Below are 25403 nucleotides of genomic sequence, written 5' to 3' on the forward strand. Positions count from 1 at the left end.
GATATTATCCACGCCGGAATTCACCCAACGCGGTGTGGAGGACGACGTCGGATCAGGCGGAATCCCGGTCGTAGTCTGCGGACCCCGGGGTAGGAGCCCCGGGCAGGTATCATTCTTCAAGTGAATGGAAACAAAAGAAAACAGCGCACAATGCCAAATAGTGAAGCAAATTCAACAATATATTATAGAATTAAAAAGGGGGTAATATATCTGCGTACATGAAAAAAGTTGGTAAAAGGCATGTAGTGTGTATCACACTGTTTACCACTCGGCAGCTGTTAACTGTAGAATCGGGTGCTTGCTTCCCTCTGCTGCTGCAGCTCAGTTGATTCTGGGGCAGGACGTCAGTCTTTTCACTCCCAAGGGGATTTCCCTTCATGCAGCCAGGTTCAGCAGCTGGTACTGGGGCTCGGTGAAATCGCTCCTGCTTCCTGGCCGATATGAAGCTGCTCCTGTACCTCGGCAGGTGTATCCTCTGCACAGAGGTTAGAACGCAGCTTGCTGGGGTGCCCTCAGCGTGCCACGATGCCGCTCCGTCGCGGGACGCTGTGTAATGACGTCACTGTCTACACAGCAGTGGTGGATTCAATAGGGAAGTTTGAACAGTCTTACAAAGTCTCTCACAAGTGTCCAAAACAGCACACAGGATGAAATAAAAACAGGACAGGCCAATACATAGACAAAGGCCAATGTAAGCAGATATAAGGCAATAGAATGTTACATCCAACTAGTTTCGTAGAATTCCCTGAAGAAGTAGTTAACAGACACCGTGACCCGGACGAAACGCGTCAGAGGATGACTATGGCTGTTGTTCACTTGTTTGATTAATAAAGTTTTTTATTTTTCTACATGCGTTTGGCTGTTTAGAGGAGTCGTGACTGCGGCGTCACTCGTTTTTTCATTCATATTTAGTGTGTTAGTCTGGCTAGGATGTGAGTTAGTCTGTCTGGAGTGTGAGTTTAGAGGGTGACACTGGCTAGTCCAGTGTGCCTGTGTTAGTGTACAGTTGGAGAAGGAGAAGCCAGCAGCCTCTGAGTAGAGCTGCTTGAATTATAGTAGTGAGGTGGACCAATGCCTCTCACCCTGTTTAGGGGGTGAGGGAAGAGCTAGCCCCACCCTGGGTGCCCTTGGCCTGGGGTGGTGGCAGGGGAAGATGCCATCCTGAAGGAGAGCAGTCTGGGTGGAGTATACAACCTGTATCTGACTGGTGATCTTGCTGCTGTGTGAATAAAGAGCTGCTGCTGCTATTTAAAGAGACATTCGTGTGAGACTGGAATCTCTCATCCCTGTGTGGGAATACTCTCTATATGGATTCCACCCCGCATTCCTGGGGCTTACTAGAGATGGAGGCGCTGCACCACTGAGTAAAGAACGAGGCATCCACCCCAGAAACCTGTTCTTGCTATCCCCCATACCATCGCGGGAGACTCAGGCCATCCTGTTGCCAGCAGGTATGCACCACACTAAGACATGTAGCCAGACCCTAGTACAGTGTAGGGGGGCTGATCTGCGATTGCCCCGTGGTCCATGGGCTGCACTTACAATGCAGCTGATCTCAGACGTGCTATTAGAGAGGATTGGAGTTCCTTACAATGCATCTGATCTCAAAAACACTATTAGAGAGGGTTGGGGTTTCTAACAATGCCCTCTGCCAATTCAAACTTAAAATGTCCAAGATGGAGCTCCTCATACTTCCTCCCAAACCTGGCCCCACTGCCCCCTTGTACATTTTTATAGGCAGTACTATCATACAACCAGTAGGCTACCTAGATGTCACACTTGACTCCTCCCTCACATTCTCCTCTCACATTCACAATGTAGCTAAAACCTGTCGTTTTTACCGCCGTAACATTGCAAAGATGTGCCATTTCATCTGTCCCTCTACTGCTAAAACTCGAATGCAGGCCCTCATTCTCTCCTGTTGCAACTATTGTAACCTTCTTCAGTTCAGCCTTCCTGCCTCTCATCTATCTCCCTTCAATCTATCCTTAAAGCTGCTGCTAGAATGACTCTATTCTCTCCTAAATCTGTCTCAGCGTCTCTCCTACTGAAATCCTTCTCCTGGTTTTCTATTAAATCCCGTATTACTTACAAAATTCTCCTCCTCAGTTTTAAGGCTATACATTCTTCTGCCCCTCCTTACATCTCAGCCCTAATTTCTCCCCATTCACCTGCCCGACTCTTGCATTCTGCACAAGGATGTCTTCTGTCTACCCCTTTTGTATCTAAAGCCCTCTCCTGCCTAAAACCTTCATCACTCACTGCACAACACCTCTGGAATGTCCCTCCTCTCTTATCTGACTGGCACACTCTCTCTCCACCCTAAAAACACACCTCTTTAATAAAGCACATAGGTAGCTACGTTGGCTGATACTATACATCTCAGATGCACTGACCCCTTGCAGAAGCACTTACCATAACACCTTCCTACTGTCTCTGTAAATTCTACCTAATTACCACTTAGATTGTAAGCTCATCTGGGCAGGGACCCTCCTTCCTATTCTTACTGTCACGTCTGAAGCACTTATTCCCATTATGTGTTATATTATTATGCCGTGTATTACTACTGTGAAGTGCTATATACATAAATGGCGCTATATATATATATATATATATATATATATATATATATATATATATATTATATATATATATATATATATATACATACAGTGAATATATATAATTAGACAGCACCTATGATAGTAAGCAGCCACACAGCAGACTCCCATGTTGGCGCATGGGTGTACCCATACAATGCTTTATTTGCATTGACAAATTGTGAGTGTGCATTTGTCTTGTTCATTGATATTAAAACTTTGTTATTGGATTTTACACATGGATCGGGCGCTTCTCCTCTTTTCTTTCCTATATATACACTACCGGCACACTTTATTTGAGTGCGGCTAGCTCCGCAAGCCTGGGGATGCCCCGGCATGCTAGCCGCACTCCCTCGGCGTGCCGCGCGTCATCGACGCGCGGTCACGCGTCATCGGGTGCCTGCGCCCCCTGCACGCGTGTCCAGGGCTCCCCGAGGGAGCCCTGGTGTCCCGCGATGTGGGGGACGGCGGCAGGGGGTTCCGGGGGACCCGGCAGCGGGAGAGAGAAAGCCCCGATCGGAGGGCGCTCCTCCGTGTCTTTGGCGCGCGCCCGGCACCCTCGGGCGCGCGCCAGGTTACTGCTGCGGCCGAGAACGGGCAAATGCTCAAATAAACTCGGCCGCAGCAGTATATGCATACACCTAATCTCAGATGCGCTTTTAGAGAGGGTTGGGATTCTGCAGAATTCCACAATATAATTATAGGGTTCATTAACCAAAAAAAAGGTTGAAAGCCATTGCCGTAGATATATGTAATGTAAAAACTGGCAGCCAGCCTAATCGGTGTTGACAGCAATATGACATCAATGGTGGCTTACTGCATATAAAGGGTTTGCTTTTTTCTTACCTGCCCTGATATGGTTCAGTGAAGCCAGCATCCGTAACATGTAAGATGCTGGGACAGTAATGGTGTTTCGCGTTTCTTCAAGCATTAACTCATTACGTGAAATAACCTGAACAACAGAAGACAACATACATTAATGGAACAGAATACTCCTTAGTAACACGAGTGGCCAGCCCTTGGACAATACATTGCTAGCTAGTGGGCGTAGAGCCCCAAAACTCAGTTAAATCTGGGCAACTAACGTCACGTTAATTAAATAGTTAGCGGACGTTAGCTTCCCAGACTTTAATGGAGATCCACAAAGCTAAATATTTAAATAAAAAAAATTAAAAAATAAAGTTAGGGCCCTCATTTGCATATGGACAATGTGGCGTTAGCCAATCTCCGATGGAATAAAAAACCCAGTAACGTTGTCTCTTGTTAGCCATATTCAGGGGAAGATTCTAGGTATAAATTGCAATGCAATATATACCTGGCATCTACCTTCCCAATTAAAAATAATCAATTAACCCTTTGGATGCCATAATAGTCATAAGGGAATGCATTATGAATGCTTTCATGGTTACTAAGTTAGCCAAGGGGTTAATAGTAATACCCTAACTACCTTATGTCACTGGACACCAGGTAATTTACAAATTTGTACTGGGATTATTCACTGAGCAAAACAAGTTAGTAAAACAAATTGTCATGTATTCGCTTAAAATAGGCGTACACACAATAGAACACAAAATACATGAGAAAGACACCCTAACTGGGGGTCCGCGCTGAAAACTAGACTTTCCTAGCTACTACAGAACATAAAACAACGTTTTTGGTTGACTGAGACTTGGCCCGAACTGTCCTGGAACTGAAATTGGCATGAAGGTTCCTGACGCCACTGTGAAGGGGTAAACCAGGCTCACTAATAAAGGTTCAGCCCACTTGGTTACCCCAGATCCGTGTGTTAGGGTCCTTGAATGTCAGCTCTTGGACCCAGATGTCCTAAATGTATTCCTGTGACTGTGTCCAACTTATGCGACATTAAAGATTTATGTGTGTTTCGCCTCTACTAGGGTGCTGGAACCGCGAGATTTCTAGGCTGTAAGTTTCAGGGTGGGTTTGCCAGAGAAAGTCTTTACAGAATGTATATCTATATATCCGGGTCCCAGAGTTAAGGGATACAACATGAGCCAAGCACATTGCTCCGGGCAAACTCGGACTCTGAAAATGCTTTTACGACTCACCGCCAGGATTCCTGCTGCCGCATCTTCCGGACAAGGTAAATGGGGAATGAAGGGGTTAATGTATAGCTGCAATCATACATGTGGTCCCTAGTATAAAGAGGGGTCCCTAGTATAAGATGAGATGCCCAGATACATGCCCAGGTACCCTGAACCTTGTATAGGGGTTCAGGGGGTGCTCCAGCTAAGTGATAAAGCTGGGAGTGATTTTGTGTGTGTAAAGGTTTTAAAAGTCCTTTCTAAAGTGTGCCAAGAATGAGGCTAGTGAGTGTAGGCAATATATACTCTCACTCCATCCCTGACACAAGAACAGGGATTTTTATATTTGTATCACACAGAAGACAGGACCCACTATATTTTATTAAAGAGTTATATTTAATAGGTATATGTACTGATAACCTGTGAATGAACTGTGGGATTTCCAAGTCATGGATTCTGAGGGACCAGATGGCTACCAAGCTTGGTGCCTATGGGTCTGTGCAGAGTCCTGACTTGAAAGCCTCAGAGATGCCAAAGTGTTAGAACAGGAGGGGTGCTGCAGTTCTGCTTGAGTACCCACATCCTGGGCTAACACAGGGCTATCCGGACACCATTTGCCAGAACCCAGACTCTGTGGAGCCTGGACAGTGGGTGGGCTCAGTATGCAAAGAGTCAGAGGAGCCAGGTTGGTGCATGCCCCTTTGCAGAATGAGAAAAGGTACCCACCCAGCTTTACAATACCGGCAAATCAGTGATTGGCTGGCAGGGAAATTCCCACGCTCTGATAGGCTGTAGAGGTTTGTGAAAGGGACCCTGAAAACCATAAGAAACCTTGCAGCCAATGATGAGCACAGATTCCAAGCGCCAAACCATCAGTGGAAAATTCAAAGGTGCTCTGTATCGAATAGATATGAACCGGCTTCAAAGATTTTGACTCAAGAATTTTTCTAAGTCCCACTTCTGAAGAACGTAGCAGTCACGTCTAGCATTGCATGCCGAAATCAGTTCCCGGACTTTCGTGAGTACCTCCCGGTCATTGGAAAGGGCTCCTACAGAGGTCACTTTTGAGAATTTCGTTGAAAGGACAAGTTTATACGTTAGCCCCGTTCCCAGTAAGTGTGTTAACACTGTAAATTGTGTTACATTGTGTGTATGTCTTTTCCTGCAATAAATTACAATTTATTTTACTTCCTTGCTTTGCTCAATCAATGATCCCAGTATTAAAAGGTGTTGATAAACCTCGTCTCCCGCGACAGACACCGCTCTCTTTCTTCGGGGAAATGCTGAAGTCCCTTGACCGGGAGTTAGTCCCAAACGTCCTGGAATTATTTTCGGCTTGCAATCCTTGCCGCGACCGCTACGGTCAATTCTCAAAACTTTGCCGCAAAAAGTGGGACTTCTCGACCTGAAATATCTGAAGCTGGCTCGTTGCTATTTCTCCAAGAGCATCTTTTCGTACATTCAAATTTGCCAATGCTATTCTGGCGCTTAGAATCTGCTCTCCGGATTGGTTGAGGGTTTCTTATATATTTCAGAGATCATTCATGAAATACTACAGCCAATCCGTGTGTCGGAATATTCCTACAAGCCAATCAGAGTGCTGCCAGTCTACTGAAGCCGGGCAAGCGTGGTTTCAGAATCTGACAAGGGCATGCTCCAGTTTGGTACCTCTGCCACTTGTCATTCAGAAGCCACCCAATGAGTTAGGCTCCTGAAAGTCTGGGTTTGGGCAAATGGTGGTCCAATGACTTCCATTCACCCCAGGACATAAGTTCTTGAGGCTAACTCCGGTACCCAAATGGCTTTCCCACTTGGCTACATCTGAGGCTTTCATGTACGGGACCTGAGTAGACTTGATGGCACCAGGCTTGGTAGCCAAATGGTCCCAGCTCATATACCGTGTACAAGCATATACACACTTTAAACATACTGTTTAAAAAATATATACTTTATACTTCTCTAAGTCTTATGGATGTGGGGAATAGAATAAGAATCTTACACTTTATTCCTACTAGACACATTCCCCACACATTATACTGGACTTAGACTTTAAAACTCCTTGCAACCTTGTGTATGGTTGGAGAACCATCAGAACCCCTATACCATGTTCTGGTTGATCTGGGCATTAACTGGGAATCCCCTCTTAAACTAGGGACCCCTTTACTATTTCAGAGATACCACAAACCTCTATGCACCATTTACCTTTCAGGCTGTGCTGAAGCAGGGAATCCTAGCATTGAATCGCGCAAGCGTTTTCAAGGGGAGATTGAAAGTCCCGCTTTTTGCGGCCAAGTTCTCAGAAACGAACGTAACGGTCGGGATTTCAAGCGGCTTTTAGTTTGGTGCTAAGTCCCGGTCAAAGAAAAAACTCTTATTTAGGGTGCCCTACAGTAGGGAAAGTCTAGTTTTTGACCCCAGTTCCCAAGTAAGTGTGCTTTTCGTCCTTATTTTGTATTCCACTGTGTGTATGCCTATTTCTGTGAATAAATTTACAATTTATTTCATTATCTTGTTTTGTTCAATGAATGACACCCCCCCCCCCCGTGACACCCCCTCCTCGTCCACCTGGCTTAGTACTGCTTAGCACTGATACCGTAGTCGGAGGCATCAGTCTGAACAAGGAAATGCTTTGTGTAATCTAGAGCTGCCAGAATGAGAGCACTAGCCAGTGCAGTCTTCAGTGTCTGGAATGCTTCCCCACAGGCAGGAGACCAGGCTATCAGAACCGAGAGAGTCGTTTCTGTTTTGTCAGTCAAGTGTTTGGCAATGGCACTATACTGTGGGACAAACTTCCTATAGTAACCAGTGCCTAAGAAAGCCATGACCTGCTTCTAGGTTCGGGGCACTGGCCAATGAATGATAGCTTCTACCTTAGCCGGCTCTGGCTTGAGATGCCCTCCCCACACCCGGTGCTCCAGATGCAGAACCTCTGCCATCCCCACTAGAAACTTGATAGGTTTAAGTGTCAGACCTGCATCCCTAAATCGTTTCATGCACTAAGTGGGTTTCCAAGGAATTACTGAACACAGCTATGTCATCCAGATATGCCCTTGCAAAACTCTGCATCCCTTCCAGTAACCTATTGACCAGGCGTTAGAATATAGCTGGGGCATTCTTCATCCCGAAAGACATAACTAAGAATTCATATAAGCCACTCATAGTGATGAACGTCAACGTCTCCTGTGCCTCCTGGGTCAGAGGGATCTGTTAATAATCTTTGGACCAATCCATAATGGTCAGATACTTTGTACCCGCAAGCTCATCTAAAAGCTCATCCATTCGGGGCATGGGATAAGCATCTGACACTGTCTGAGCATTGAGCTGCTGGTAGTCCACACAGAACCGAGTGGTTCCGTCTACCGGAGAAGCCCAAAGGCTCTAAGATGGGACAATTACCCCTAGGGCGACCATCTCCTCTACCTCCCTCTCTTATACTCCCCTTCACCTCTGCTGAAACCCGATAGGCATCCTTATGCAGAGGAGGTCTCTAATCCTAAGTGAGGACCGGGTGATCAGTGATATGGGTCCTGCCAGGCTTATCTATGAACAGGACCCAATGCTGCTTAACATAGCTCTAACATAGCACGTACTTGCACCTATTGGAGTGCACTGAGCTGGGACCCTAGCTCTACCTGCTCTACTGTGCATCCTTGCCTAGCTTCCCCTAGGAGGTCGGGCAAAGCTTGGCTCACCAGGTCCCCCATCGGAGGGCTACAGATAGCCATCACCGATGCCACACTCTGAAAATATTGAAGTGATATGTCCTATGTCTCCTGTCTCTCCATCTAGCTGTACAACATAGTTGCACTCGTTCATCCGCCGGAGAACCATATACGGGCCAGCCCAGGCAGCCATAAGTTTGTTCTGCTGAGTGGGCTTCAGAACAAGCACTTGCTGCCCAGGGATGAACTCTCTGCTATGGGCATGTTGGTCATACCAACGCATCTGCTTGGTCTGAGCCTCTCTGAGGTTAGCCTGTGCTAACCCCATGAGCCTTTCTAACCAGTCCCTGAGATCCACTTTATACTGAAACACAGAAGCATCAGTAGCAGTGGTCTTCCCTTCCCATCCCTCATGGAATAGGTCAAGTGGATACCAGACCCTGCGGCTATATAGAAGCTTGAAGGGTGAGAAGCCAGTGGACTCTTGCAGTACTTCTCGGTATGCAAGCAGCAAATGCTGCAGATGAGTCTCCTAGTCTTTCCCTGCAGCCTCTATAAATGCCCGAAGCATCTGCTTCAGGGTACCATTGAGCCATTCACACAGTCCGTTTGTCTGGGGGTGGTAAGGGGTCGTGCCCTGGTGGGTCACCCTGCATGAATCCCAGGGACAGTGAAGCAATTCAGACATGAATTGCCACCCCATGTCATTTAGAATCTCACTAGGAAATACTACTCTAGAAAAAAATCACAACCAATACCTTCGCTACTGTGCTAGCTTCAATGGTGGCTAGCCTCAGGGTACCTGGTAGCAAAGTCCACCACCGTGAGTATGTAGTGCTTTCCGGTCCAGCTAGGGATCTTCAGCGGTCCCACTATGTCCATAGCTACCCTCTGGAAGGGTTCCCCAATTATCAGTAGTGTGTTCAGGGGAGTCTTCACACAGTCCCAAGCCCACTTGGTTACACCCGATACATGTTTTAAGGTCCTAGAGTTAAGCTCTTGGACCCGACTATCATATATGCATTACTGTTACTGTGTGTAAATTATGCGACAATACAGTATTTTTGTGTTTTTGCCTTTCCAGGAGTGCTAGCAAGCAGAGATTGCGGGACTGGGAGTTTCAGTGTGTTTTGCGGAGAAAGTCTTGTCAGATTGTGGCTATGTAGCGGGGTCCCCGAGTTACGGGATACCCCAAAGATGTACGCGAGAATCAGGTAAGATTCTCGGATACATCAAAGCACAGTGCTCCAGACAAAATCATACCCTGAAAACATTCTTGCAGCTCACCGCCAAAAGTCCCTGCTTCAGCACAGACCAGAAAGGTAAAAGGGGCATAGGGGATCAAGGTATCCCCAGAATGGTACAGGGGTCCCTAGTATAAGGGGGGATGCCCAGTTCATGCCCCAGTCACCCTGAACCTGGTATAGAAGTTCAGGGGGTGCACCAGCTATCTGATAAAGCTGAGGAAAAAAGAAGTGGTGCAACTCCTACGCAGGTAAGAACACAGACCAGGATAAAGACACTCAAGTGTAAGCTTTATTGACACCCGACAGCCCCAAAAACCACTCTGACGCGTTTCGCACGGTACACCGTGCTTTGTGAAAGAGAATATTCTCTTTGACAAAGCACGGTGTACCGTGCGAAACGCGTCAGAGTGGTTTTTGGGGCTGTCGGGTGTCAATAAAGCTTACACTTGAGTGTCTTTATCCTGGTCTGTGTTCTTACCTGCGTGGGAGTTGCACCGCTTCTTTTTTCCTGAACTTGTTTCCACTCAACCAGCAGGAGCACACCGAATCAGCCACAAGTCATGCTACATCAACAGTGAGTACAACATTTATTAAGGTCCTTGTCCCATACAAGACTTACCTCACCTTTGAGGCTATTGGGGGGACCGTCATACCACTGTTTGGATATGTGTATCATTCAATATTGACGGCTGTTCATCAAGCAGATTTACTATGGCTTTGGTCAGCATTGAGAAGCGCCACTAGGGGGTGTGAGACTCCATTTCCTCTGCAATCTGATAAAGCTGCAAGGTTTACTTTGTGTAAAAATCTAAAGTCAGGTTTTTACAGCGTGGCAGGGATATGGCTAGTGAGAATAGAGTAAACATTCTTATTCTATCCCTGACACCAAAGACAGACTTAAACATTTTTAGCAAGACACAGTATAAAAGTATATTTTATTAAACGGGTCTGTTTAAAATGTATTATGCTTTGTGCACTGTTACAGGAGCGGGAAATTTTCAAGCCTGGGAACCTGAGAGACCAAATGGCTACCAAGTTGGTACCAGCAGGTCTGGTCTAGATCCGGACTTGAAAGCAACACTTGCCCCAAGAAGTGTGAAAGCCATTATAACAGAATGGTTGGGTGAAGTATCTTTGTCCTGGGATGAATACAAGCCATTCCGGCAAGTGGTCAGCTCCCTAGACGCAGAGGCACCTAGCCCCGCGGGTGGCGTCTGAATAATAAGTGGCTATTTTGGCAAACTCACGCAAGCCCTTATTCCATTCAGAAGAACCCACTATCCGGGTTTGGAAGACTGGCAAGCAGCTGATTGGCTGGTTATAAAATTCCCACGCTTGGATTGGCTGTAGTATTTTATGAATGAATCTGAAATACTAAAAGAAACCCAGCAGCCAATCCGGTACTCAGATTTTAAGCGCCAAAATAGCAGCAGCAGATTTGAAACCACCAAAAGATGCTCTGTGAGCAATAGCAGCGACCGGCTTCCGAGATTTTCAAGCCAAGAAGTTTTCTAAGTCCCGCTTTCCGGGGACAAGTTCTCAGAAAAGAACGTAGCGGTCGCGGCTGGAACTACAAACTGAAAAGAGTACCAGGGCATTTGGTACTATCTCCTGGTCAAAGGATTTCAGCAGCTCCAGAGCAGATACAGCGGTGGCGTCTGTTAATTAATGCTGAATTGAGTTCCAGGACTTTTGCGGGTACATCCCGGTAACCTAAAGACTTTGTTTTAAGGACTATCTGAGTTAGGAAAGGTTAGTTTTTTAACCCAGATCCCCAGTAAGTATGTTTCCTCTTGTTATTTTTAATTCACTGTGTGTACGTCTGTTAGTAGGAATAAATTACAGTTTGTTTTACTTCTTGGTTTTGCACAATCAATGATCCCGGTATAAAGGTGTAAATTACCTGGTCTCCCGTGACAGCCATTAGAAATCTCACAGAAATGTTGAGGAATTTACTGTGAGATGCCTTAGTTTTTACCCAGGCAAGTGATCAGATACTGGTGGCTGCATCTATATGATCCTGGTATAAAGGTGTAAATGCCTGGTCTCCCGTGACAGTCACTAACAGAGCTCTGTGGATCTCCCCCTAAGTGCTTCAAAGATGTTAATATATTCCTAACACTAGCCACACTTTCCTACAGCCCTATTAACCAGCTATGAATAATAGAGCTGTAAGTTATTCTGACAGAGGGGGAGAGGGGGGTTGTTGTAGGAGTAATATGTTTTAGTAATGGGGGTGGGCTCCCTTTACAGGATGGTTAAGCCCACCGGGGGGAAGAAAGTGGGTGCTAACACCTTCTTTGCCATATGGGTTAGCAAGGCATTGACAGACAATGTCTCACTATCCCCTTTGGTAATAGGGAGGGGTTGGAGGGGGTTGTCTCTTGTGTGTGTATATATTTACTAATGAACAAATATATATGACATTTGGTGTACCCCTTTTAGTGTGATTAAGGCACCAGCACTGTATATCAATGTTATACAGTACTGTACATAACCTGATGTGCTATAAAGATGTAAATCAAGAGTGTAAATTAGTATCACTATAGTCTTACCTCTTCAGCAAGTTTCCAGTTGAAAGACTGAGCTTCTTCAAGTGGTGACCATATCTTAATATTGTAGTCAATTCCAGATGATGCTAAAACTAAGGAGAGATCATTGTTTTTAATCATTTGGTTATATTTATATCCATCAACTATGATAACTGCATTTGTGTGTGAAAACAGCTGTCTATGCCGCAGTTTGGTTCTGGCTTTACAATTCTGTACAGAATGCTAAGTTTGTATGCAAACTAGACAAACGTGCTACATTTTCATGGGCTATTCATTAAGCTGCGAGTTTGCACATCATCTGGAAAGTAATGGCCGGATATCTCTCACCTTCATCAGGTGTTGAGTTTATGAAATGTCTCAATTATCTCTATTTCACATACATGAGGTAGGTAAGATTTCTGATATCATTTCAAGCTGGTATTGCAGCAAAGCTGGCAAGATGTTCATGTACATAAGATGTCAAAATGTATACATCGATAATTATAAACTAATTTATTGAATAAAACGGCATATAATTTTTAGGCGATTTTTCATGGGCAATATCGGAGATTAATGAATAGGCCACATAGAAAGAATACACTCTTTCCTACATAAAATACAAATAAAAGAAATATAAAAGTCTTGTTTGAATAAAAGGAATACATATTAAACCGGACAATGGAGATATCTGTCAAAGTTCAGGTGCAAAACAAGTGCAAAAAATGACTACACTAGATTAAACAAAAATAATGCAGTAGATTTGATACATTTCTGCTTCTGTTCTGTGCAAATATTAACCCAGTTTGTCATAAGATACATGGAAAATATGCAAATGTTAATGAATAAATATACTTTGCATATCCAAATTGGCATATTTCCCATGTATCTCAGATGTATTGGGGAGGTACTGTATATAAGTGAATTGGAAATTAACATAAATAATCTCAGTCAGTCTCAGTCTCTCCCTCACATTATTTACAGCTAATGCAAGGTACAGTAGTGCTAACCCAGGGGAGCGCAAACTTTTTGTGCTGCGCCCCCCTGTCACTCTGCCCCCGGCTCTCGCGCCCCCCTGCCTACTTTCATTCGCGTCAGATGAAACTGCGTGGGCGTGTGACGTCAGGTCACATGGTGCCGCGGCGTCTATTGACGCCGCGTTGCCATGGCGACGCAACACAGACGGCTTAATCCCGGTAAGTAAACAGTTGCAGGGGCCTCACGCGATCCCCCGGCATTTAATTTAAATGCCTGGAGGAAGAGCGCGGGGCCTCTGCAACTGCCTGCGCCCCCCGAGCACAATCTCCCGCCCCCCCTGGGGGTCGCGCCCCCCACTTTGCGCACCGCTGTGCTAACCTAACATGGCGTTAAGCCTATGCTAATGAGATAAACAACGCCCATTATTTTTATTCACACCTTGGTTCCTCCTTGAAAATCATATACTATCAATCCCTGCTTGATTGCATGCCCGAAAATGAAAAAACAGCCAGACGCAACTGCTGCATTCTTTTCTGAGAACTTGGGGCGCAAAAGTTGGGACTTAGTCTCTGGTGGGCAGGCTTTTCAGACTGGAAATCTAAGCCGATTGCTTTTCTATTTCGCACAAAGCAAGTTTGAAAAGCCCGTCCACGCTCTTTCGGCTCTGACTCAAGGGGAACACCCCATCTGATTGATTCACGGCTTCTTATCGTATTCTCTCCTTCATTCATAAAATAGAAGCAGACCGGACAACCAATCAGCGTGTGGGAAATTTCTCAAGCAGCCAATCAGAACCAAGCCGGGTAGAAAAGCTGGGTCAGTGGGAAATTTGAAATAGCCAAGAGACATGCGCAAGCCTGCCACATATCCCCCCCAGCTATCCCAATGCACTCGCTGGGCAGGGTGTACCCCCCTTAACCTATCGATTCCCTCAGCTAAAGCAATACATATTTATCCCTGTGCCTCACTCTCCTTTCCGAGTTGTGCTGAAGCAGGGCACCCTGGTGGCGAGTCCGCTTATGTTTTCAAGGGGAACTATTGCCGGGACAATGTGACTACATGTATGCGAGAATCAAGCATGATTCCCGGACACATTTATTGAAGAACCGGTATCTCTGAACCCCAACCTCCTAGGCACATTCTGTCAACGTTTCCTCTGCAAAACTCCCCTTGAAACTCATACACTAGCAATCCCTGCTTGATTGCTTGAAAGGGGAAAACACAAAAAAGGTTTTTGTTTTTTTTGTAACTTAAATTTTATTGAGTCGTACAGGCATAATGTAAAACATACAATACATACAATAAATGTTGTCGCATAAATACTATGTATTTTAACAAGTGAGGCAACGGAGTGAGGGCACCCGGCTTTTCAGGCCCTACTTGGCCGGGTGTTTCATATTGAACTGAGTAAAAGGTATTATAGTACGATATATAGTAAGAAATAATAACAAATTAACAATGTATCTAAAGGAACACAACATACAAAGAAAAGAAAAAAAAAGGGAGGGGGGGGGGAGATAAGGGAAGAGTAGGGAATGAGGAGTGGGCCGGGGAGGCGGCGGGAACGACTGGGGGGCCAATTCCATCGCCGGGCACTCGATAATCGAGTTCTTTCACTTAGCTTCTTATTCTGACTCTCTATTGTTGACGCTGTCATATTGCTGTCTTGGAGTCTGATTATATGGAGTGAGGGAAGCTAACCCTTCCCGAGGAGAACGCATCTACTTCTATCATAGCCAGATTGTGCCCTTTTCAATCCCCGGGATATCTGTCTGTGCCAACCAAGGCGTCCAGACTTTTAGAAATTTGGTGCCAGTGTCGTTAACTAAACTCGTCAACTTTTCCATCTGGCAAGTATACCACATGCGGTTCCGATTCTTTGGAATGTTTGGGATATCGGGGCGTTTCCATAATGCTGCGATCTCACACCTCGTTGCTGTTGCAAAATGAGCAATTAGTTTATTATTTGCTTTGGTAAGGCCCGTCAGTGGTCTGTTAAGAAGGAACAGCCACGTGTCTGGGGGTATTGAGAGGTCAAAAATCCTCTGAATCCAATTTCTGATTTCCTGGCACGAACCTAGATAGTTTCAGTGGGGTAAAGTACCATCTCATAAAGACTTTATATGCGTTCTCCTTGAGAGTGGTGCAAATGGAGCTCTTTGCTGTTGCTAAGAATATAGCGTTCCACTCCTCATCCTCTAGACCCTCTTCTAGGTCTGATTCCCATTGGGATCTGAAAGAGGGTATTTAATGACCATGGTCAGCAGAACCGATCACCTCTCCATATAGCTGTGATGTAAGTCCCTTCGTGTCGGACTCTGACAGACAGAGCTTTTCAAAGGAAGTCAAAGGGGGGTATGGGGCAAATTTGTTGTAAAATGCTCGGATCTGGAGGTATCTAAAAAATTCTGAAGGGGTATATTTTTTTCTAGCCTAATATGATCGAATGTTTTGATCTTTCTATTATATCCCTCCAGATCTTTAATCCGATTGTAACCCTTCTGTTTCCAGATTGAAACATTACTGCCCGGTAGACCAAGTGCGAACTCGGGATTATTCCATATGGGTGCCATCATAGTATGTTTTGACGTGAGGGAGTGCTTTACCCTAGCATCCTCCCAGATTGACAGTGAGTTGGTCATTGAGGCTAGCGGAGTATGTGCGTACGTTCGCACTGTTTTAGGTAACCAAATCAATCTGTTGAGTTCTAATGGCGAGCAGGCAGCACTCTCAAGCTCCACCCATCTTTTTAATTGCGGGTTGGATTGCCATTGAACAATTTGGCTTAATTGTGCCACTTTGTAATATGATACCAGGCAGGGTACCGCTAGGCCTCCAGCTAGTACAGGTCTTTTCATATTTATTTTGTTAACTCTTGGTTTTCTGCCTCCCCATATAAAATTAGAGATTTCAGATTGAAGTGAGTGTATATCCTTCATTCTAAGTGGCACTGGTAACGTCTGGAAGAGGTATAGGATAAGGGGGAGTAAATTCATTTTGACGCTATGTATCCTACCTATCCAGGATATCCTCTTGGATGCCCATTTATGTAGATCAGATTTTAGAGTCCGAATCAATTTGGGATAATTTGCTTGGTATATGTCTTTGACATTTTTGGTGATGTGGACACCCAAATATTTTATATAGTTCTGTTGCCAATTAAATTTGAAATTTAGTTTTAGTAACTTCTCGATGTGCCTGGGGAGATTGACATTGAGGGCCTCGGATTTAGACTGGTTTATTTTGAACCCCGAGATCCTCGAGAATCTTTGCAATAGGTCAAATAGGTTTGGCAAGGAAGTAAGAGGTTTTGTGATAATCAAGAGGATATCATCTGCATACAGGGCCGCCTTATGAGATTGGGAGTATGCGTTTAACCCTGAGATGCCTTGGTTGAGTCTGATTTGTGCCGCCAAAGGTTCGATACATAGGGCAAATAGGAGAGGAGATAATGGGCACCTCTGTCTCGTGCCACTTTTTATTTGGAATGGCGAAGAAGAGTAGCCCTGATGTATGACCCTGGCGGTAGGACCTGAGTACAGCGAAAGAATCGCCCCACTCATCCGATCCCCAAAGCCGAATGCCGCAACCGTCTTTTTTTAAATAGGGCCAGCCTATCCTATCAAAAGCCTTTTCTGCGTCCAGACTTAACAACATACTTTGAGTGTGTTTTGTATTAGCCAAATCCAGCAGATCAATGAATCGTCGGGTATTATCCGCTGCTTTCCTCCCTTTAATAAAACCGACTTGATCTGGGTGTATAAGTCTGGGTAGGATGAGACATAGTCTGTTGGCCAGCAATTTGGCGTATATTTTAATATCGGTGTTAATTAATGATATTGTGTCTCCTGTAATAGTAAAATGTCTGCTTGTTTTCTCCGGTACTCAGTGAAGGCTAACTTTCATTTGCTTGGGCTGTTAAAGCCCTTTACATTATGGGATATTAATGTTAGTGCCATCATTTAGTATATGTATAGAGTAGCATATTGATAATTATCCTCTTACCAGAGACGTCTTCTGTCGATCTCATCAGGACCCACACAATAAAAAATTTTGACCGCCTGTAAGCCCCGCCAGGGTTGGAGCTCCATCTCTCGAGGGGGGGGGGAGGGGGGAAGGGTGAAAGCACCTCTAAACCTGAATGCTGATATAGCCTGAGGAAAAGGCAGTAACACAGGAACAGAGAAGACTTCCCCTCCAACTACAAGAAACAGATAAGACTTTCCTTTATAAGACTTTTTGTATATCTGCACATCTCAAGATATATGTTTGGGGCTGGGAGACATGCTAATCTAAAGGGAGTTGTGGACTGCATCGGTTTCACTAGAAATACTCCCAAGTGGAACAGAAGCTTTGTTTGACCCCTTATTTGCATATGTTTGGATGATTTTCTTATGTTAAAGAAACAGGCGCAATAAAAGCCTTATTTAATTTCCCCTTAAAAAGTCTCCATTGCATACCTCTGCGCACGTCCTCCTACAGGGGGTCTCCTTGTTGAGGTCTCCCCCTGAGCGCTCGGTGGCATCTGTCCAGGAGGAGATCTCTCTCTGCCATGTCTGGAAAGAGGTGCTCCAGCCACTTCACGGTGAACTCCTCCGGGTCAGTGATGGATTCAGGTACTCCTCAGCCTGATATTACAACGCCGGTCCCTATTTTCTGTGTCTTCTATTTTGCCTTCTAGGGATCTGACCTGATCTTTTAGGGTAGCCATTTGATTTTGAGTATGAGTCAGGGCGATCACGGTTTTGTTTGATTTGGACTCCAGGGTATCTGTTTGCTCACCCAATGCATCGACATCCTTTCTAAGAGCCCAGAGTTCAGCTTTGAAAAACTTTTTCATTTGTGTACAGAATTCTCTCATGTCTTTGCGTCGTACCACCTCTAGATCCCCTGCTTCATCTATCGGGGTAACCATATCAGGGTCTAGTGTGGCACGTTGCACTGGGCTCTCTGGTTTGTCTGCCCTTGCTGTCTCCTTATTTCTGAAATAAGTGGATACCGGCTGGGTTTTTCTGCGAACAGTTTTGCCCGACGCCATCCCTGAGTGTTTATGGGCACTTTTAAGTTTGAACTGCCACTATGATCGCGCTTCTGCTGCAGTGAAATTAATAAGTGCCAGGGGGAACGGAGCCTAATCTCTAAGCGTCCATTCACTCTCCCGACGAGCATGCGCCTCCAAAAAAAAAAAAGTTTTTATTACAGTTTTGCAAACACAGTTCAATGCAATAATACACTGTTTCAGAGTCCAAGAGCTAACTCTCTTGGACCCTTATACCCGGAGCAGGGGTAACCAAACGGTCTTGACCTTCATTATATAGCCTGGTTATCCCCACCCGTCACACCTCCCCCCTCAAGATGAAGGCTCTGGGGTAGTCACCCCATCAGGTGACTCCTCAAGCCTGGATGCCCTGGAAGATTTTGGGTTGCTGGGGATGTCCTGTCGGGAGAGGCCATCGGCATTAACATGCTCCCTACCCTTCTTGTTCTGTATGGTACAGTGAAACTCCTGAAGGGCAAGGCTCCAGGGAAGTAATTTGCCATTCTCCCCCGACACCATCTGCAACCAGCTGAGGGGATTGTGATCAGTGATCAAAGTGAATGCTCTACCATACAAATAGGGCTGAAGTTTTTTGAGAGCCCATATAATGGCCAGGCATTCCTTCTCAATATTGGCAAAAGCCACTTCCCTGGGCAGCAGCTTTCTGCTCAGATAGGCAATGGGGTGTTCAACCCCCTCCTCTCCCACCTGGCTTAGTACAGCACCGATACCCTAGTCGGAGGCATCAGTTTGTACAAGGAAATGCTTTGTGTTGTCTGGTGCTGCCAGGATGGGAGCACTAGCCAGTGCTGTCTTTAGTGCCTGGAATGCTTCCTCACAGGCAGGAGACCAGGCTACCAGACTCGAGAGTCGTCTCTGTGTTAAGTCAGTCAGGGGTTTGGCAAGGTTTGACAGTGAAGAGGTTAACCAAGCTCATCAATAAAGGTTAAGCCCACTTGGTTAACCCTAACCTGTGTGTTAGGGTCTTAGAGTGTCAGCTCTGGGACCCAGATGTCAAGAATGTATTACTGGGGCTGTATACTAATTTTGCGACATTAAAGATTTATCTGTCTTTTGCCTTTACTGGGGTTCTGGGATCGAGAAATTTCTAAGCTTTAAGTTTCAGGGTGAGTTTGTCAGAGAAAGTCTTCATAGAATGTGTCTATGTATCGGGGTTCCAAAGTTATGGGATACCCCAAAAGTTGTATCCAGGAATTGAGTGAGATTCTCGGATACAGCCAAGCACATTACTCCGCCAAACTAACTCTGAAAGCGTTATTGCGGCTCACCGCCAGGATCACTGCTGCAGCATTATCCAGACAAGGTTAATGGGTATGAAGGGGTTAAACTATATCTGTCGCTATACACGGAGTCCCTAGTGTAACAGGGGTTCCCCAATATAGCAGAGATACCCAGATACATACCGAGGTGCACTGAACCTAGTGTAGGGGTTCAGGGGAATGCCCCAGCTAAGTTATAAAACCGAGAATGATTACGGTTTCTAAAAGTTTTATAAGTTATTTCTAATGTGTGTCAAGAATGAGGCTAGTGATATACACCCACTCCATCCCTGACACCAGAATAGGAACTCATACCTTTTAGCACACAGAAAAAAGGACACAATATATTTTATTAAATGGTTCTAGTTTAATGTGTATATATATTGATAACCTGTATATGAACTGAGGGATTTCCAAGTCATGGGTTTCCGGCCAGCCCAGCAAGCAAGCAAGCTTGGTGCCTCTGTGTCTGTGTGGAGTCCATACTTGAAAGCCTCAGAGATGCCAAGGTATTAGAACAGGAGGGGTACTGCAGTTATGCTTGAGTACCTACATCCTGGGCTAACACACGGCTATCCGGCAACCATTTTCCAGAACCCAGACTCTGTGGAGTCTGGGCAGTGGGTGGGCTCGGTACGCAAAGAGGCAGATGTGCCAGGTTGGCACATGCCCCTTTACAACCTGAGAAATTGTGTCCTCCCGGCTTTACAATACCGGCAAATCGGTGATTGGCTGGCAGGAGAAATCCCACGCTCTGATAGGCTGCTCAGGTTAGTGAATGAAAGCCTTAAGAGAGCTTGCAGTCAATCAGGAGAGCAGATTCCAATCGCCAATCAATGATTCCGGTAATAAAAAGGCGTTAAGAAACCTGGTCTCCCGTGACACAAGGGCAATATACTGTGGGACAAACTTCCTATAGTAACCAGCGGTGCCTAAGAAAGCCATGACCTGCTTCTTGGTTCGGGGCACTGGCTACTGAATCATGGCTTCTACCTTAGCCGGCTCTGGCTTGAGATGCCCTGCACCCACTCTGTACCACAGATACAAAGCCTCTGCCATCCCAACTAGACACTTGGCAGGTTTCAGTGTCAGCCCTGCTTCTCTAATACTTTTCAGCACCGCTGCTACATGTGTTAAGTTGCTTTCCCAGGAATTACTGAACACAGCTATATCAGGCAGATATGTCCTTGCAAAACTTTGCATCCCTTCCAGTAACCTATTGACCAGGTGTTGGAAGGTAGCCGGGGCATTCTTCATCACAAATGGCATAACTAAGAAATCATATAGGCCAGAGTGATGAATGCTCACTTCTCCTGTGCCTCCTGGGTCATCCAGTCGGGGCATGGGATAAGCATCTGACACCGTCTGAGCATTGAGCTGCCGGTAGTCCACACAGAACCAAGTGGTTCTGTCCTTCTTGGGCACGAGGACTACAAGGATAAGTCTAAAGGGCTCTGTGTGACGGTGAAGGGGTACCCAGGCTCACTAAAAAAGGTTAAGCCCACTGGGATACCCCTGATCTGTGTGTTGAGGTCCTAGAGTGTCAGCTCTTGGACCTAGATGTCGGAAATGTATTGCTGTGACTGCATGCAAATTATGCGACATTAAAGATTATTGTGTATTTTGCCTCTCTCGTAGTGCTGGGACCAGGATATTTCTAGGCTGTAAATTTCAGGGTGGGTTTGCTGGAGAAAGTCTTCACAGAATGTGTCTATGTATCGGGGTTCCAGAGTTACAGGATACCCCAAAAGTTGGATCCGGGAATCAAGTGAGATTCTTCGATACAGCCAAGAACATTGCCCCAGGAAAACTCCTACCCTGAAAACGTTCTTGCAACTCACCGCCAGGATTCCTGCTGCAGCATGATCTAGACAAGGTAAACGGGGCATGAAGGGGTTAATGCATACCTGCACCATACAGGGGGTCCCCAGTATAAGGAGGGATGCCCAGGAACATGCCCAGGTATGCTGAACCTAGTATAGGGGTTCAGGGGATGCTCCAGCTATATAAAAAAGCTGTGAGTGTTTTTTGTGTTTAAAAGTCATTTCTAGAGTGTGGCAAGGATGAGGCTAGTAAGTGTAGACAGTATACCTCCTTACTCAATCCCTGACACCAGAACAGGGACTTACACATTTTTATCACACAAGATACCGGGGCCAGTATATTTTATAAAAGAGTTATGTTTAATAGGTATATGTACTGATAACCTGTGAATGTACTGTGGGATTTCTGAGTCCTGGATTCCAAGAGACCAGATGGCTACCAAGCTTGGTGCCTATGGGTCTGTGTGAAGTCCGGATTTGAAAGCCTCAGGGATGCCAAGGTGTTAGAACAGGCAGGGTACTGCAGTTATACTTGAGTACCGCCGTCCTGGGCTAACACAGGGCTATTTGCCCAAACCCAGACTCTGTAGAGCCTGGACAGCGGGTAGGCTCAGTATGCAAAGAGGCAGAGGTGCCAGGTTGGCGCATGCCCCTATGCAGAATGAGAAAAGGTGCCCACCTGGCTTTACAATACCGGCAAATCTGTGATTGGCTGACAGGAGAATTTCCACGCTCTGATAGGCTGCAGAGGTTTGTGAATGGGACACTGAAATCCATAAGTAACCTTGCAGCCAATTAGGAGCGCAGATTCCAAATGCCAAACCAACAGCGGCAAATTCAAAGATGCTCTGTGCTGAATAGACGCGAATGTAGAAACTCCTCCGGTGGGAGGCAAGGCAAAGCACAGCCGGAGAAAGAAATGCCGGGGGACTGATGTAAGCTAGAACATCTTTATTGGCACAGTATACTGACGGGTCCTCTAACGCGTTTCAGCCTACTGGCCTTTATCGAAGAGTGATCCGTCAGTAGAAAAACACACATAAAATAGTATTTGGTAACACACAACACCTGAGCAATTTGCCAATCAATGATGGACAACAAGTGTGTGTGATTACACAATCACATAATTAACAAGATTAAAACATGAACCAGACAGGTAATGAATGTCAGAAATTCCTTTCATGAAGGCATGGGTACAAAGTAAATATAACAGTAGATTTCAATACATATGAGTGGTCCATGATTAAAAACAACTATACAGCATATGCTGATATATACACTATGCTCAAAAATAATAATGAATATATAATTAAATATAAACAGTGACTATACCCATATACAAAATTGGATGTACCAGGAAATGAAACCTTATCATATATATGTGATAGCATTAATCACTTACTAATATAACATTGTTTAACCATAATAAAGAAATAAAATGAAGAAAAATATATGAAAAGTATGTAATGTCAATATAGACCGGAGGGGAAAGGGGAGGGGGGGGGAGGAAAGAGGGGGGGGGGGAGAGGAGGGGAGTGGGGCGAGGGAGACGGAGGGGGGAGGGGGGGGAAGGAAAAGGGGGAGGGGGATGGGAAAGCTGGGGGAAGGAAAGGAGGGGGGAGGGGGAGGAGAAAGGTGGGGGGAGGGAAGGAAAGAGGGTGGAATGGGGAAGAAGGGAACTGGAAAGAAAGAAATGAGAAAACAATATTAATCATGAAGAAAATGCTGCAGCTCCCATTCAACATTTAGACCATGGGGCTGCAAGGTGCTGGGTGCAAGGTGCAAGGTGCTGAGTGTGGCTACTTTGACAGAACCTATATGAACAGTTCTAAAGATGATCGATCTAGATCAACTGCTAACCTAGACAATACTCATGCAAAAAAACCAAAAGGTGCAGAAGGGGGAAGAAAAGTAGAAAATCCTCATGGCTCAGGGAACAAGAGGAAAAAGTACTCTTAGACCCCACAATTAATAATGTGATCAATATTTCTGATATTGTCTTGACATCTCAACAAATCTTATTACTCAACAAGGGACTGAATTTTGCTCCTCATGAGAATTTTGACTTATTTAACACAATAATAGACCTCCAAAAATACACGAGGAAATTAGCATTAAAGAAAATGTTTACTAGAAGAGATAACACTATACAGGGATTAAACAATATTTCAGGTGCTTCTGATGTTTCTGCTACAAAGATTGTTACAAATGTATGTTCATTCAAAGAGGATGTTTTCAACTTAGATATGGAATCACTATACCTTGAGGGTTGTACTGATGCCATCACTGACCCCCCTTTCTTTGGTCAGATTGACTCAGGTTTAAAGAAACGTTCTCTGTTCGTCCCTAACAATTCCAAGGGACCTTGCGTCTCAACTTTTGAAAAATTAGTGGACAGAGACTTGAGACTACTGGCCAAGGGTTACTCATTTAATGATTCATATTACATGTCTGATAATCTTAATAGACAAGAAAGGATAGATCTGGAATCATTGAAAAAGGATAAATCTATAACAATTAAAAATGCGGACAAAGGGGGCGCAATCGTAGTACAGTCATCAATCAGATATAGAGAGGAAGCTTTAAGATTACTTAGTGACACTGAGTTCTACATCAGGCTGAAAAGTGACCCCACTAAAAGGTTCTTGAGAGAGCTGAATGAATTGCTCGAATTGGGTGATGTTCTTTACGTTTTGAACAAAAATGAGAGACGGTTCCTGGCGTGTGAGTTTCCAGTCATACCGGTGTTTCACCATCTCCCAAAGATCCACAAATCACTGGAGAACCCTCCGGGGCGTCCCATCGTCTCCAGCATTGGGTCTTTGGGAGATGGTGTATCAAGATATGTTGATAAATTTCTTCAGCCAATAGTGCGTGCACTGCCCTCATTTATTGAAGACACAACGGCTTTACTGATGGCCTTGGAAAATGTAACATGGAAAGATGGATATAGATGGGTCACCATGGATGTCACCTCTCTTTACACCATTATTCAACACCATCACGGCCTTCGGGCCATTTATCACTACCTACAATTATCTTCACTGTCCACAGCACAAATCACTTTTATTAATGATTCTATTTTATTTCTATTAACACACAATTATTTTCTTTTTGATTCACAGTTTTTTCTTCAACAACAGGGCACGGCTATGGGGACCTCCTTTGCGCCCTCATATGCCAATCTCTTCATGGGTCTTTGGGAATTTGAGCACATTTATGATAGCACCAATCAGTATCGTTCAAATATTGTTTTTTACAAGAGGTTTATTGATGATTTGATTTTCATTTGGGATGGTGATTTAGAGAGTTTGCACGATTTTGTTCACACTATTAACACTAATGACATTAATCTTAAATTTACTTTTCAAACCAACACTATGAAAATTGATTACCTTGATGTGACTATCCATGGTGATCCAACAAAGGGCATTCAAACTGATATTTTCATGAAGACGCATGCCAGGAACTCATATCTACATGCAAGTAGTAGCCACCCTAAATCTTTGATCCGTGGGATCCCCAAGGGGCAATTTTTAAGATACAAACGTTTATGTTCAAACCAAGATACATTTCTAAAACATTCCGAGACTCTAAGTTCAAAGTTTCTAGCCAGAGGGTATTCCAAAATAGATATAGACTCAGCTTTCATGAATGCGGATTCCAAAAACAGAGCCAGTTTAATCAAACATAAAGACAAGCAAAATAAAAAACAGAAACAGTTTTCAGACAGTCCTTTGTTTATTACAAGGTATAGCAAACAGGCACTACAAATAAGACGGATCATATCCAAACATTGGAACGTACTTGGATTAGATCCTGATTTGGAATCTGTTTTGAAGTCCGGACCTAGGTTTTCATTTAGAAAAGCAAAAACGTTAGCAGCCTCAGTTTCTAAAAGTCTTTTTTCATCGATACGTGAATCCTCCATTAAAAATATACCAAAGGGATTCCACAAATGTGGTTTCTGTAAGTATTGCAAATATGCACTCCCAAAAAAACGGGTACACACATTTTGTCCAAATACCAAGCATAGGATTAATACATTTATTAATTGCAAAACTAGCCACGTGGTCTATGTTATAGTTTGTGGCTGCAACCAGAAATATGTAGGCAGAACAATCAGACCTTTGTATATAAGAATCTCTGAACATATCAGGCTAATTAATAAACAGGACCTGTTTCACCCAGTGTCCAAGCACTTT

General features: G+C 44.7%; 1 protein-coding gene across 10 annotated transcripts in view; it reads right to left on the reverse strand.

The window, feature by feature from the left end:
* DCAF6 (DDB1 and CUL4 associated factor 6) overlaps positions 1 to 25403 on the reverse strand; it is a 397587-nt gene that overhangs the window by 21231 nt on the left and 350953 nt on the right. For 9 of the 10 annotated variants that reach the window (XM_075589478.1, XM_075589475.1, XM_075589477.1 and 6 more), the window contains 2 exons: positions 12107 to 12195; positions 3447 to 3552 (listed from right to left, as the gene is read on the reverse strand). In XM_075589478.1, the coding sequence (XP_075445593.1) occupies positions 3447 to 3552; positions 12107 to 12195 (195 nt within the window). Of the gene's footprint in view, positions 1 to 3446; positions 3553 to 12106; positions 12196 to 25403 lie in introns of those variants that run through there. The other variant, XM_075589479.1, reaches the window with a different exon arrangement.

This window comes from Ascaphus truei, chromosome 3 (genome assembly GCF_040206685.1).
Source record: "Ascaphus truei isolate aAscTru1 chromosome 3, aAscTru1.hap1, whole genome shotgun sequence".
Lineage (NCBI taxonomy): Eukaryota > Metazoa > Chordata > Amphibia > Anura > Ascaphidae > Ascaphus > Ascaphus truei.